Source organism: Penicillium canescens (assembly GCF_028828765.1).
Source record: "Penicillium canescens strain IBT 15451 chromosome Unknown utg000003l_segment0_segment0, whole genome shotgun sequence".
NCBI classification, from domain to species: Eukaryota; Fungi; Ascomycota; class Eurotiomycetes; order Eurotiales; family Aspergillaceae; genus Penicillium; species Penicillium canescens.
This window is the reverse complement of record NW_026703965.1, coordinates 3,055,975-3,070,314: the sequence shown is the minus strand read 5'-3', so window position 1 is coordinate 3,070,314 and position 14,340 is coordinate 3,055,975. Positions and strand designations below refer to the sequence as shown.

Genomic DNA, 14,340 nt, shown 5'->3' with positions numbered 1-14,340 from the left:
CATCGGATTTGCCGTAGATGATACTAATACCCATTTCCATTCTATTCCAGTGCTTTCTGGTCTGTCTTTCTCTCCTACTCACATTATTTCTCTCTAGTAGACCATTCGCGCTGTAAGGTGGAGCGCAAGGCGAGATCAATGCCTTGAAATTCCATCTTCGGATGTGAATAAGCTCTGTATCGGATGCGATATATCGATGACCATTGCAAACACAAATGTGCTACGCACGAGCCCTTGATATTGTGACTTTCGTCGCAATCCTCACATCTAACGTTGGAGCTCTGTTCTTGTCTCTGTTCTGCTGCGGATGCCGATCTGTCTCTTGACGATTGTTACATCGGTGGCCGCAGTGGGCGGAGTAGAGAATGGCCAATGTTGGGAGTGAGGGAGTTGGGCATAATGGGACATTCCAATAGCTAGCAATGAATTGACTTCACTAAAATCCATGCATCTATACTCCGTCATACCAGAAGAGCCGCATTGGTAACCCAAACCCCAGCATCACCACCAATACGACCACCAATACCACCAAACCGGCCCAAGGAACAATTACCCCTTTATAGCCTTCTACTCCACAATCTTCCCAGCCTCAGGCCTAAAATTCCTCAAAGCACGCGGAATTCCAGCACAACATGTCCCCTCCGTAACACCATCCATAACACGCAAGTACGCGGCAGACCCACGCTTTTGCAGAAACATGGAATAAACTCATCGTCTTCTCGCAGGAGGAGTATGAGCAGATCGTTCTGCTCGATGGGGACATTCCCGTGCGAAGGAATATGGACGAGCTTGTGGAGATGCGATGCCGTTGGATGACAGAAAAGTCCTTGAAAATGGCAATGGAGAAGGCCAAGCGAGATGGGTTTCCGCGGCTGCGCGTGCTTGTGCTTGTAATTCTATCACGAAGGATCATGATCCTGATACTTAGCATGATACTCTAGTCTCTCACGATTACCTCTCTATATATGTCTCCATATATACTAACATGCTCCCACAGGATCCCCGCAAACTGCGCCTATACAACTCAACACCACACACCAGAAACACCCCACTCAACCGCACCTCCCACCAGGCTCAGGCGTGGGAATGCTCGACAGCAGCGTCTTGGTCCTAACGCCGTCAAACAAGATCTACGCCCAGACAACTACAGGACTACAAGATACGGCGCGGATAGAGCGGTATGGTTCCCCAGACTGGGAGCTCCTATCTGAAGTTTTTTGCTGGGCGGTGGGTTGCGCTGCCGTATATTTATAATGCGTTGAAGTCGTTGCACATGGAGGGTGTGCATGATTGGATATGGGGGATGGGGAGGTGAAGGCTGTGCATTGTATTTTTGGTATGAAGCCTTGGCATGAGAATGTCTGCTCGGAGGATGTTTCCCGGCATGGTGAGATGGGGGTTTGGTGGTGGAGGGCTAATTGGGAGAGGCAGGGGTTGGAGAAGGGGGTTGTGTTCAGGATGAGTTTTCTGGGTCTGGGTGAGATGGATATTGTAAGTTAGACAGAGGAAGTATATACGTAAACGTTGGATCTGCCAACATGTTACAAAAGCTTATTGATAGACCGTATATGGATGAGATATCGATAATGGTATTGATGTCAATTTGAACAGCTCCTATAGTGGATGCATACATGCAGATCGATCTAAGTATATCCATGGCCAGCTATGCAGGTGCCATTTGCGTCATCATCCATCGCATCATCCCTCTACATCTTCAACATCAATGCAACTACACCTTCGGCTTCAACTTCAACCATTGTATCCAACAGCCTCGAGATCCTTCCGGACCGCATCCTCGGTCTGGATCTTCTTCATCTGTGTATCTTCGAGCTTTTCGCCGCCAGCAAGGCGCATCTTAAGCTCGTCGATAGCCCGTATCTTCTTCAACAGACCACGGATCTTCTTATCCTGGGCGGAAGGATCCTCAGCAGGGGCAGGAGGAGCGGCAGCAGGGGGAGGAGTAGACTTGGCAGCACCGTTACCGTTAACGACACCGTTCTTGCCGGCACGGTTGCGGTTGCGGTCTGGGCTAGGGCCAGTTGGGGCGTTGGCAGGGGGAGCGTTATCGGTTCCCTCCTCCTTGGCCTTCTTGGCAGCTTCGCGCTTCTTCTTGTTCTTGGCGGCAGACTTGGACAAGTTCTCGGTGGGCAGAGCAACACCGCCACCCGGTGCGGCTCCAGGAGGAAGGTATTCCTCGGCGGGCTCGGCACCGGGAACCTCACGGCGGCGAGGCTTGCCGAAGCCGTTCATGCTGGCGCCGGGAACGCCATCGCGGACAAAGGCAGCACCACCCTCGTCTTCACGCTTGAAGGCGAGAGGGGTCAGCTGGCCGCGGGCACCGGGGGGACGGTAGGCGCCAGCAGGCTTGACTGGGGCCTTGCGGGTGCCCATGTAGGCAGTGGCAGAGGAGTGGGGAACAGGGAGCTTGGTGAGGGGGTCGCCCAGCGGGTGCTGGGAGATGCTCTGTGGCCGCCAGGTGACATCGTACAGCTCCGTCATATCTTCGTTGTACATAAGGCCACCGCTGACGTGCCAGATACGCACGCCGTTGTCGACGCGCAGACGAGGGCTTGTCGTCGCGGTCAGAATGTATTGTCCGTCGGGGGACCAGGCGCAAACACTGGCGTTGGAGGCCTCGACGGTGGTAATCTTGTGGTAGTTCTTGTTCATATCATAGAGATCCATTTGTCCTGCCAAGTTACCGAAACCGGCAACCAGAACGAAACGGCCATGCGGCGAGAACTGGATGGTGTTGCGGGGTGCGAGGGGGAAGTTGTGGGTGGCCACACCGCGCATGTTGAAGATAGTGGTCTTAGCAGGCATGTAACCGTACACAACACCGAATTCCTTCGAGTTGGGGTTCCAGCTGACATCGTGAATAGGACCCTCCTTATCAAGATCAATACGCGAGTCGAATGCACCGCTAGCGCTGAGCAAGTACAGAGTTGTCTCGCCATAATAACTCTTGCCAGTGCGGTCGACCTCAGTCTGTGCGAGCACGATCAGGGTGGTTCCAGAAGAGTTCCACTTCAATTGGACCTTGTCACCTTTGAAGAAGTTCTTCTGGGACACAGGGGCACCGAACTGCGGCACAATGAACACCTTGACCGCGGCGGGTTGACCCTTGCGCTCGGGAATGAACACCGCAATCGACTGGGTCTGACCCGGCGAGAGTGCAAAGTCCGTCACACCCTCCACGCGCAGCTTGTTCCAGACAGTTGACAAATTCTCGCTCTGGTAGAACTGGACCTCGTTGGTCACAGTGCGGGCGCAGAGTTTCTCATCGGCGGTGTACTGCAAGTTCCATCCAGTCTGCGACTTTTGCACAAAACTGCCCACGACCGCATGCTCATCTCCGTTCTCAATGGCACGCCACACCTTCAGGTTCTTCACGGCGTCTCCGTTCTCGTCCTTGGACGTGCGCTGCCAGGTGATCACGTAGGTACCGAGCGGCGAGAAGCCCAGCTCGAACACGTTCTCGGCGGCGATGGTTCCGACGATGTGACCAACGGAGGCGTCGACAATGGAGACCCTGCAGGCAACAACATTAGTATAAGAGTAACCGGAGAAATAGAAGATCAGCTTACTTCTCGGGCGATGCCCATGCGTAGTACCGGCCACACGGCGAGTAGGCGCTACAGCGGAGGTTGCCCTCAGGTCTGACAGAAGCGCACAAATCAGCTTGGTGTTCCCTCTTCATTCAGAATCAATTCCTACCTCACAAACCCGGGCAGAGGCTCATAAACAGGGGCGGCATCCATGATACCAATGCCCTTGAGCGTGCGGTCTGTAGACAATCAGCGTCCATCCATCAACATTCGCATCGATCTACTCGAGCCGAGATTTAACGATCGGGGAAACCCACAAGCAAGCTGCGTAGGAGCTGCCATCTTGACTTCAACGGTTCAAATAAAACCACCAACAAAAGTACTTCAGAAAGTTTATGCCTCTCGATTGCGTATCCCACAAGTCGAGAAAGAAAATCCGTCCAATACTCTGGGACCAAAATAACCACTTGTCGCGACAAAGAGTCCCAATGTAAGAAGGGGAGTCGGACAAAGCGAAGCGAAACTTCGAGAAAGTAACGTAGTTGGGCGAAAGAGGTTGGAATCAAGAAGAGACTCAATTGGCGGGGTTTGGCGGAACAAAAGACTTGGGTCTTCAGTCGGTCAGTGCTAGACAAGTCAATGCCAGCAATGAAAGGTCGGAGGCGAAGAAGAGGGAGGGTAGTGGTTTGACGGTTGGGAGGTTGAAGAGTGAAAACGAAAATTCGGGTGTCGCGATGTGGCTCGGCGGCATGCCGTCATCTGCTATACAGGGACATCACCAACTACGGTTTGACTTGGCTTGAGTTGGGCTTAACTAGTGGTTATTTATGCGATCTTATTGTATGTTATAGACAATTTGATTCCCTCTACTCGTGTCCCTTTAAAAGACAGGTGGCCATATTTATCCTACATAAAGAGGGGAATAACCCAGTCATGTGCTCAATATAGCACCGCCACAGGCCACAGAGTAGAGTCCATAGAGATAAATAGCTTGCATTAAAGTCAATACTCCTCTCCTACACGTCAGTCATATCCACCGACCTTCTCAGGGATCCCTGTAGAATTACATACATTGCCATTGGTACCTGAAAGCAGAGCCCAAAGAAAGCAAAAACGCCATTCGTAATTTCTTGATCTAACAACCTTGGAGACACCCATTCTAGTCCCGGCCTGGTGAGCCAAATCCATTGCTGTGCGCAGATGGAGTAGCCAGACGCGGGGTTCTGGCAGTAGTATCAATCACATCGGGATCAAACGTCATACCATTCACCATACGAGCATCCTCATTCATAGGCTCGGGGGTACTCGATCCAGCAGGAGAAGGGGACCTCATCGAGCTTTCGCCAGCATGATACTGTTGCTGCTGAAGGTAAGAGGCAAGAGGGTTGGGCCGGCTAACAGTGCTGCTCATCGAAGTCGGACGCGCCCCAGGACCTCCAGAGGACAAGCGGTTCAATCCGGCAGGACGAGAGGTCGGTCCACTGATCGTACTGTTGGCGCCCTCACCGAATCCTACAAGACTGGCATTGCCCTCATCACTGATATTGCTCACGCTCGAGGTTCCATCATCCGGGTCGTGATCTTCACTCATTTTGTCTGCGTCAAATGCATCGCTTCCACTCGCCCAGGTTGTGCGGCCGCCGATACTCCCCGTGGCGCTGGCGCTGCCAACTGTGCTTCGCTCCTTCATGGCTTGGCTTTCGAAGTATCCTGGTGCATATGAGGTGGGCGCGTTGGACTGGCCGCCCGCACGTGCTGTTGCGACCCGCTCGAGACCAGCTAGGCGGGAGATGCGATCTGCGCGCTCGGCTTCTAGGGTTGTTGTGGAGGATGTGGAAGCAGAGGACTGGTGCGCGTGGCGGCCGTGGGGAAATGGTTCGCCCTGGTGGCCATCCTTGATGGCTGTGGTGGACAGCGCGGATAGGGAAGTGGTGCCAGAATTGGGAGTGCCTCTAACCAATCCATTACCCAGGTCAGTCAAACAGAAATTCCAACTGAGATAGAAACAGAGATGAAGGTCTTACGGTCCCATATCGGACGGGGTGACAGGGTCCGACGGGGGAGGTGGCAAGTTGATCAGCGTAGGAGTAGACATGTTAATACAAGAGATCCTGGGTATCAGCCAGTGGTCAACAAGTTAAGAAGTTCGGAGTTGAGAAGTTGAGGAAAGACTGCGGGGAGAAATAAGCAAATTTGGACTAGACGTCATATTACCTTAAACGGGCAAACATCCATGGGTATTTCTATAAGATTCTCACACTTTGTTATACTATGTTAGTTGTTTATTATATATTAACTTATATCTCGTTCAATATAAGTTGTTATGCACATACATACACATGTGTCTACGTAGATCGGTCGTAATGACTCACATTCCGCATTACTACATGTAGCAGAAGATGAGTGCAACAGTCCTTGTGTCCAACGCAATAATCTAATAGAGCCAAAGTGAAAGAAACTTTGTATTCAAACCCAATAGAAGCAGTGGCCATATAACTATAACGGCCCAACGCTACTGGCCCAGATCCACTTCATATCACCCAATATTCAGCCCTCTGCTCGTACTCTGGACTCTTACCACTTAATCTACTTATTATATTGCGGCTGAGCACACCTATCACATCAAATACATACTGTCGAAGTCTTCAGCCCTTTGTAAATGCGGGATGGCCCAACCTTAATGTCAGAAAGTAAGCAGAATACGAGGCCACAACGCTATATGACTTCGACTTTTCCCTCTACTCCCCTTGTACAACCAGAAAAACTCTCCAAGATGATGCGCAAAAGAGAAGCATATACACAAATTACACCCATCCCCTCCAACGTACCCCGCCAACTAGCCCTGGACATCCTACACAGCCACAGCGAAATAATCACCCTGAACCCACTAGTCCTCTCGCACCACCCGATCAAAGCCCCACGAGATGCAACCTCAGACGAGTACTACTCAACCTGGTACGAGATCATTGAAAGAGTGCAATACCTACCTGGTCTAGGAAAGCTGGGCTCAGGCAAGATAAGCTTCAAAGGCTGTTTCCACGACACAACCTGGGGTATACAGACCCACATGTACGCACCGATGGGCATCGACCTCCAAAACAAATGGCGCATCGCGGGCAACCAGCCAGACGAACCACCCGATCTAGAAGGACGGGAACCGCGCTCGGCGGGCGCGCCTGCGAATGGACTCTATCTGCGCGAGGATGTCGAGATCCAGTGTAATTTGACGCTGATGTCGTTTGTGAAGAATCAGTTGAAGGCTGCTTCGAAGGTTCTGGTTGATCGGTTGATTAAGAAGGCCGAGTTGCTTGATGCCGGTGCTTTGCAGGCTATGATGGAGGATGGGAAGTTGAGGACTTATAATCCAGCTGATCGGTCGAGTTTGGGGATGTCGCCTTCGGTGCGGTATTCGGGTCGGGATCGAAGGTCGTCTAGGTGGTCATCTCAGACGCCGACTTCGCCGGTTGAGTATGAGTATGGGCATGAGCAGGGACGGTCGGGGTCTGTGTCTGGGTCGACGAAGTATTCCTTGCCGCCGAGATATAGTCAGGAGCAGAAGAGTTTTGTTGCGGAGTTGCCGGCTGATTCACATCATCCGCAGAGCGGTCCTGGGCTTGAGAAATATCCTGAGCTTCCGAGTAGGGATAGGCGGTTTTCTTCGAGTCGGCATGATAAGGAGTATCCTGCTGAGCTTCCCCAGTGAAAGAGGGCGTGGGAGCACAAGTATAATGAGCAAGATGGGAAAGACTTATATACAGTCTGGTGATGGAGTATGACTTGGAGTTCTGTTTTGATATTCTAGCATACCACCTGTGTGATGTATTCTCAGGGATGCATTGAATCTTTTGGTCATTTTATCTATTTTGTATCGAAACAATTTGAAATAATCAGAGCATATCTATTATATCCAACGTAGGAAGTAATAACGAGCCAACATAATATCAGAAGCACAAGACGGACCTGACTTTCCTTTCCCTTGGAATCTGGGCGAACAAACACCTGAACCATGAGGCACAATCATGGTCGATGCACTGTACCCATCAAGTACAGCTGTAGAATTAGGATTAATTCGATCAGGAAAAGTCTCGCCTCATATGTTGCGATGAACACAATACTTCATGCTTACTTGCGGCCTTGATAGAAACGAATCGCAGCTGCGTAGGCGCATTTCTGTCGGAAATCTGCTTGGCAATTGGACATCGTCCACGTATCTTCAGCTGGAAGTTGGAGAGGAAGGGAAGATCGTTATAACAAATCAGAACCGGGAGTAACGAGAGCCTATGTTGCTATATTTCCGATGGCCATCAAAATCCCTCCCACCACAGACCATGTTTTCAATGATTATGCCTTTGCATGTAAGCCAGAGCAATGCAGATCACTTTGTATGTCATCTCTTCATCTCTTGAAAGAGAGAGAGGGATATAAGAAAGAGGTATACAAGACAGAGGGCACTGGATACCTATACCAGTGATTTCTCGTCTTCTTGAAGCATCCTATGATACGTGCAAGGTTACTGGCAGGGATCCATTTTAGTCAGTCGATGGCATGGCAGAAGGAATTCACTGAATGTAGGGATTTAAATGGGTACGGTTGACTGTAAAAACAATGGAAAGGAGGAGGGAGATGTAGATATGATATTAGGAGGGCCCGATGTTGGGATCGATGAAAACGAAAGAATGAGGAAGAAGAAGAAGAAGAAGAAGAAGAAGAAGAAGAAAGGAACAAAACAAATATATATATATATATATATATATATAGAACACAAGCAATATACCGGTCACACATTGACATAACGATACGCCAACTTCATACAATCGTTCATTCATGTATACAACCACCTATGCCACGCTATAAAGAGAAAAGAACAAGAGAATACAGTCCCGCTGTACCACTCTAGCCCAAACCCATCACTCAACCTTACGATTCTCATAATGACCCCTCAGATCATCCACCTCCTTCTGCAATTTCGTCAAATCAGCCAAGATATCCAAAGCATTCGACGGCTGCGGAAGAGGCGCATCCTCATCAGTGGCCACCCTCGACACCGGCGGGCTATCACCTGCACTACTACGGATAGCAGAATCCCTCGTCCGACGAGGCGGCGGTGGAGGAGGAGGCCCAGACGATGAATTGGACGGAACACTTCCATAAGAGGAAGCACGCCGACCAGCTTTCAGTGAGGGGGATCTAGAACTAGGAGAACCCAATGGATTGAGAGAGACATCCCCTGAAGGAATTGCAGCCTGGAACTCCCCCGATGATGAAGGCGGAGGCATACTAATTCTCTTTGACGCCAGGGATCGAGTTGGACCCGGACTTGAAGGCAAGGAGCTATTACTCTCACGCTCTGAGTCGTATGAGGACATGGTTAAGCGGCTAGATTTGGACTGGGTGGATTTTGATCTCCGCATTTGACTGTGTCGTCGACTGAGGGGTGGAGTCGGGGGTCGTTTCTGAGAGTGGCTGCGTTGCAGGGAATCCGTCGGTTCTGTTGCTGCTTGGTTCTCTGATACCGAGAAGTAGTCTGCTGCTGAGGGTAGGGATACCGAGCTGGGATGGGAAGCGCCAGGCGTCACCCTTTCCGTTGAGGAGCCATGGATTGATAGCCTATTACTAGATCTCCAGCGAGCTGCTGATTGTGAAGAGTGTGCATCTGCATCTACATCGCTCATAGTCGTGGCTGTATGGCTAATCCGTTTCCCGTGATGACTCTTGGGCGGAGGCGGGGGCTTCTTCTCCCTCGTCCGGGCGGTACTTTCCTGGGAGGGGGAAGATTGAGCCTCGGAGCGTAGAGAGCGCTGGGAGCGGTCTCGGGATGCGTCAGGGGCTACAGGTCCATCTCCTGATGCAGACTGCACATTGCGGTCTGTTGATATAGATGGCTGCGTGGAGGATGGCGTAGAGGATCCATCTGGGGATGGAGCAGGAAGTGGAGCAGACCCAAAGAATGCACGGCGATCACCAGGAGCTGAGCTCTTGGAGGCAGAGTCGCTGGCCTCGCTGTCGCTAGCCAAGGCGTCCGGGTTGAACGGGTTCTCGTCTGAGCTTGAGTCGTCTACCTCGAGCTCGAGGGATATAGATGACTTCCCCGGATAGCCGTTTGCTATGGTGGGGGTGGATTGGGGAGGGTTGGGGGCATTCTTCGATTGAGGATCTGCGGGATTGCCTGTCTTACAATTAGAGGTGCGTTCGGGATATCGGACAGAGAGGAAGAAGACTTACCTAGGTTCCTTGCGCGGAAGGGATTTGATCCAGACATCGCGAAGTGGATGGGAGAAGATTGAGGGGAGAGGGGAGTCCCCCGCTGAGTTTCTTATCCATGAGGTTCCTACGCGCCGCGTTCCGATCGAAGCGTCCGGCGGCCCCGAGAGGCCGCATTGTGAATAAAACATTGAAACATTGAAACGTTGAAACTCGAATTTCAATTTGAAATCCCAGATGCTATGGGCAGATATGATACAGGTAAACACGCTCTCCTTAATAATAATAATCTCCCCTCCCATCACCGCTCGTTATAGACATGCCATGTCTCTTCATCCTCGAAGAATTTATGTGCCAGACGCTTCCCGCTCTCGGTGGGCTGGCTGAATGCAATTTGTGCCTTGCTTATTTCCATTCCATAAATAAAGTTGATCACCACACAGTCGAGGAGATCCAAGGCGATTCCCTTTCGCCGCGAGGATCCGGAGGTCCAGATACGAGACACTCCGACAATGGCCGGGCGTAGTTCATCTCGCACGGAAACCGAGGAGCCGTTTGCGCCATTTTGATCCGGCGCGACCGGGCGCGATTCCCAGATGCGCTCCGTCAGGCAGAGCCCAACACAGCGACTGTCCTTCATATGCAGAAAAACCCGATACCGATCCACTTTCTCGGTCGGGCCATCCTGCAGATGTTTGGGCGGTTCCGTTTGGCTCCAGAGTGTTTCATCGTCAATCTCTGGCGATGAGAGTTCTTTGTTGACCACCTCGAGCACCTTCTTGGCTTGGCTTTTCGCACTGGGGGATGCCTTGCGATCGACAATCACCACGTATCCCTCGTCGAACCGAGTAGCTTCGTAAACCCAGCGCGAGGCGTTCGCGCGCATAAATGCCTTGCCCAGGTCGATCCCCGTAGCATTCATCTCGTGGAACTTTTTATGCAACGCCGCGTCCTCGGTGTTGGAGGGGATATATTCCATGCCACAGGTAGCGCACGTCTTTCGTGTGTCATTTCCCAGGTCAATCTGCATCTGGCGCATCACTGGTTTCTGCCCCTTCTTGGGTTCCACCGACGAGCGCACACTGTTCGAGTTGACCTCTGTCAGCGGTGACCCGGCATCCTTGTGCTTTCGCTTGAGAAAGGCAAATGTTGGTTTGCGAGTATTTGCTGGCGGCGGAGTTAATCGTGGAGGTGGCGACGAGGGTGGTGTTGTGAGATCGTCAATATCATCGAGCGTGCCTTCCGACAGTACGACGGAATTGCGACGCGACGGGCTAGAGAGCACGGCAGCTGAAGATTCGCGAATAGCATATTGCAGGTTGGTCTCTGCCTCATCCGACTCATCCTGTACGCGTCTTTTCTTTGCAACGCGCTCGTCATCGTAGACGCGCCATGTCGGTCTTCCGTATGTTTTCATGAGGCCTCTGGACAAAGTTAGTGAGTGAGTGTGGCGCATAGAGAAGATAGAGAAGGAGACATACCGCTTAAAAGAATTGGTGACAGTCCACGGCATCCCTGCTTTTCCAAAATGGTTAAGTGGGAGAAGTTGAGAAAGTTCAAGTTGAATCGGTGACGGCACGCGTGGGACGCTAGTCTGTTTTAGGTCATATTGTTTCGACTGCGATTACAGCCACTCACCTATCCCTTGCTGTGTCTGTTGTCTGTTGCCTTTTGTCTGCTGGTGTTTGGTGTTGTCTGCTGGTGTTTGGTGTTGTCTGCTGGTGCTGTCTGCTGGAAGCTTGCTTGGGAGGTAAGGTGTTTATATGATCAACATGTGGAGAGTTTAATGACCCTCTTCGCCACCTAGCCAGGATTGTGGCTGGAATCACAAAGGAGAGACGTGAATATGTACAAAGTCAAGAGTGAAGGTGTGACTTGTATACAAATACAGCCTCTCAAATTCCTTCAAATTCCTTCAAATCCCTCCAAATCCCCCCGTTGGCATGTTGGAGTGGCACGTCGGGCACCCCCTTTCATGGGCCCAGGAACCAGTCAATCACAATACATCATCTCAGCCAATCGTACCATCGTGACACTCCTGAGAAATTAAACAATTGCGACACCCTCTGGGCGTCAAGAACCGCACGTTGGGTCCCCACTACCCACAGGCACCAACTTAGGAGACAGTATTTCCACCTTATTTCCCCCTAGACCGAAGTGCCAAACGGGCCAACGAGAGCGCATTTATGCTGATTGGATCACAACCTGTGTGAGATCGAAGATCACCGACAGTGATTGGCTTGACACGAGGCCAGGTTACGAGGTCCCATCACAGACACTCTTGGCCCCCGGATTTCACATTGCATGGGTATACAGCATACAGTAGAGTTCATGGCAACTTGACCTGATTTGACATACCTAGTCTATATCCTAGTCAAAACTGGCTGGCAGATGCAGGCTGCGCGTCCTTCATTGCTTAGATGCAGCCTCGCATGGCGCGCCTTGGGGCTGACTTCGTATCACTCGATGGCCCCGAAAAGATAGCCTTGTCCTATAGTCCATGGGGCCTATGGGAGACACCGGGCTGATTGGCGTCTGCTTCAGCACGACTGCAGGATCTGTTACACATGCTCATCATCTGGTCCAACTCCAGTGTCCTTTTGCATCGGAGAGTTCCGTGGGCGCCAAAGGCTGCAGGGTTTGAGAGCTCTCACATCATCCGGGCTCTGTTTCTCCGGTTGTAGTTGTGGAAGGCTGTCAGATTCTAACAGTGGACAGCTGTTCTCATCCCAAGTCTTCAGGATTTTCAGGGTTCCAATGTTGCATGCATGTTAACGTTAGTGCTTACTGAGATGTATAGGCACGATTGGGGGTAGTATGTCGATCCCACCCCGCCAGAATCGGTGCGCTGCAGAAGATTGTCCAACGGTTCCTGGACTATATATACATGTAGCATAAGGGTGTAGGGATAGGGGGATACTAGATGAAATGGCTATAAAATAGAAGCTAATTGGAAACTAACTGGAGGCTGTACAATTATAAGTGTCTTGTCTGAATGTTTGTCTGTCTGTAAATGACAGATAAGAATCCCGTAGAAAGTCCCCGAAACGATCGGGGACTTCATGCGAGTATCAGCAGAAGCATACCAGGGCTATGTACTCTAGTGAGGTTGAGGTATATATGGCCGATGTCTGGACGTCTGGTTCCGCTTTTCAGCGGATCTCCGACCGGACCCCCAAAATTTAACAAAAACTCTTCAACTCCCAACCAACTTCACAATGTCCGACTCAGCTCAAGCAGCAGGAAAGCGCAAGCGTGCGAGTAAGTATCCTTGTTCTTATGTTGTCCTTTTTCCCCCCTCGGTGGCGCCAATGTGGCCACTCTGCGCTTCTCCGAGTTTTTCGAACCAGACCTGTTCGAAACCATGCCCAAGCCCTGAGATTGGTCCCCAGTCCCCTCAAGTTGTGATTGTCACTGCGGTGTGACGTTGCTGGGCCAATCGTTCCTCCTTACAGCCCTTTTTCTACCTCTCCCGCTTCTGTACAAGTTCAGAGCCGACAAGATGTCTAACTCTTCGTCCCCAGGGACCCAGTCATGTCCTCCCCCAGAGCTCCCCCAGCTCGTCGCAGAGCAGCATGTGGCTATTCCAACTCATGATAAGGACACCCAGCGCCTGATCGTGGTTCTCTCCAATGCCAGTCTGGAGACCTACCGAGCTGTCTCAAGCGGACGTAATGGATCCAAAGATGAGAAGTACTCTCTGCTGAACAGCGATGAGCACATCGGTATCATGCGCAAGATGAACCGTGATATCAGCGAAGCTCGCCCGGATATCACCCACCAGGTATGAGTTGGCAATGCCATTGAAAATTTTGCCTTGACTAAACCTTATCAAGTGCCTTCTTACTCTCCTCGACTCCCCCGTTAACAAGGCCGGTCGCTTGCAAATTTTCATCCACACGGCCAAGGGTGTGCTGATTGAAGTCAACCCCTCCGTTCGCATTCCCAGAACTTTCAAGCGTTTCGCCGGTTTGATGGTCCAGCTGCTCCACCGTCTCTCCATCCGCTCCACCAATTCCCAAGAAAAGCTCCTCAAGGTCATCAAGAACCCCATCACCGACCACCTGCCCCCCAACTGCCGCAAGGTGACCATGAGTTTCGAAGCCCCCGTGGTCCGCACCAAGGACTACCTGGAGTCGCTGAACCCGAACGAGTCCGTCGCCATTTTCGTTGGTGCCATGGCCAAGGGCCACGATGACTTTGCCGACAGCTTCAAGGATGAATCTATCAGTATCAGCAACTACAGTCTGAGTGCCAGTGTCGCCTGCAGCAAGTTCTGCCACGCCGCCGAAGAGGTCTGGGATATCCTGTGAGAGACTAGACTAAATCGCGCAGCTTTAAGCGCGCACCTTGCCGTCGCGACGGCATCTGCCATGAGGCCACGAATTTTTCTTACGGGCGGGGATTGAGTTGCATGACACAACGCGTGCCAATTGCTGAGTGTAAAAGCCCATCTCTACCTTTCTCTCGGTTTTGTTTTTAAGGAGATTCCAGTGTCGGGAATCACTTGACGGGACACCAAGCCTCGGGATTCGATCCCAGGTCGTTCTGGTTGGGGACTTGTGTCCTTTGGAGGTTTTTTTCTCTCCCC

General features: G+C 51.4%; 6 protein-coding genes across 6 annotated transcripts; 2 read left to right on the top strand and 4 right to left on the bottom strand.

The window, feature by feature from the left end:
* Window positions 1-1,573: 1,573 nt before the first annotated feature.
* On the bottom strand, window positions 1,574-4,245 carry N7446_004622 (translation initiation factor 2A). The gene is made up of 4 exons (XM_058513371.1): window positions 3,866-4,245; window positions 3,718-3,787; window positions 3,588-3,659; window positions 1,574-3,532 (listed from the first exon to the last, which is right to left on the bottom strand). The coding sequence occupies exons 1-4, from the start codon at window positions 3,888-3,890 to the stop codon at window positions 1,750-1,752; spliced, it is 1,950 nt and encodes a 649-aa protein (XP_058374700.1). The 5' UTR covers window positions 3,891-4,245; the 3' UTR covers window positions 1,574-1,749.
* A 263-nt stretch (window positions 4,246-4,508) lies between these two features.
* N7446_004621 (uncharacterized protein) lies at window positions 4,509-5,703 on the bottom strand. The gene is made up of 2 exons (XM_058513370.1): window positions 5,573-5,703; window positions 4,509-5,500 (listed from the first exon to the last, which is right to left on the bottom strand). Exons 1-2 carry the CDS (start codon window positions 5,641-5,643, stop codon window positions 4,708-4,710), a joined length of 864 nt encoding a protein of 287 aa, XP_058374699.1. The 5' UTR covers window positions 5,644-5,703; the 3' UTR covers window positions 4,509-4,707.
* A 618-nt stretch (window positions 5,704-6,321) lies between these two features.
* Window positions 6,322-7,251, top strand: N7446_004620 (uncharacterized protein; the record flags this gene model as incomplete). The annotated part of the gene is made up of 1 exon (XM_058513369.1): window positions 6,322-7,251. The coding sequence occupies one exon, from the start codon at window positions 6,322-6,324 to the stop codon at window positions 7,249-7,251; it is 930 nt and encodes a 309-aa protein (XP_058374698.1).
* Window positions 7,252-8,455: 1,204 nt separating this feature from the next.
* On the bottom strand, window positions 8,456-9,807 carry N7446_004619 (uncharacterized protein; the record flags this gene model as incomplete). The annotated part of the gene is made up of 2 exons (XM_058513368.1): window positions 8,456-9,714; window positions 9,771-9,807. 2 exons carry the CDS (start codon window positions 9,805-9,807, stop codon window positions 8,456-8,458), a joined length of 1,296 nt encoding a protein of 431 aa, XP_058374697.1.
* Window positions 9,808-10,050: 243 nt separating this feature from the next.
* Window positions 10,051-11,262, bottom strand: N7446_004618 (ESCO family N-acetyltransferase; the record flags this gene model as incomplete). Its single annotated transcript, XM_058513367.1, has 2 exons — window positions 10,051-11,173; window positions 11,231-11,262. The coding sequence occupies 2 exons, from the start codon at window positions 11,260-11,262 to the stop codon at window positions 10,051-10,053; spliced, it is 1,155 nt and encodes a 384-aa protein (XP_058374696.1).
* A 1,705-nt stretch (window positions 11,263-12,967) lies between these two features.
* Window positions 12,968-14,062, top strand: N7446_004617 (18S rRNA pseudouridine methyltransferase; the record flags this gene model as incomplete). Its single annotated transcript, XM_058513366.1, has 3 exons — window positions 12,968-13,010; window positions 13,274-13,533; window positions 13,586-14,062. 3 exons carry the CDS (start codon window positions 12,968-12,970, stop codon window positions 14,060-14,062), a joined length of 780 nt encoding a protein of 259 aa, XP_058374695.1.
* Window positions 14,063-14,340: the final 278 nt, after the last annotated feature.

Bases quoted from the DNA above. Each gene is read 5' to 3' on its own strand.
- N7446_004622 (XM_058513371.1), bottom strand. From the start codon at position 3,890: ATGGCAGCTCCTACGCAGCTTGCTT. The intron at 3,788-3,865 runs GTGGGTTTCCCC...GATTGTCTACAG, and splicing joins AGCTCCTACGCAGCTTGCTT to ACCGCACGCTCAAGGGCATT. The intron at 3,533-3,587 runs GTAAGCTGATCT...TGTTGCCTGCAG, and splicing joins GCATGGGCATCGCCCGAGAA to GGTCTCCATTGTCGACGCCT.
- N7446_004621 (XM_058513370.1), bottom strand. From the start codon at position 5,643: ATGTCTACTCCTACGCTGATCAACTTGCCACCTCCCCCGTCGGACCCT. The intron at 5,501-5,572 runs GTAAGACCTTCA...TGGATTGGTTAG, and splicing joins ACCCCGTCCGATATGGGACC to AGGCACTCCCAATTCTGGCA.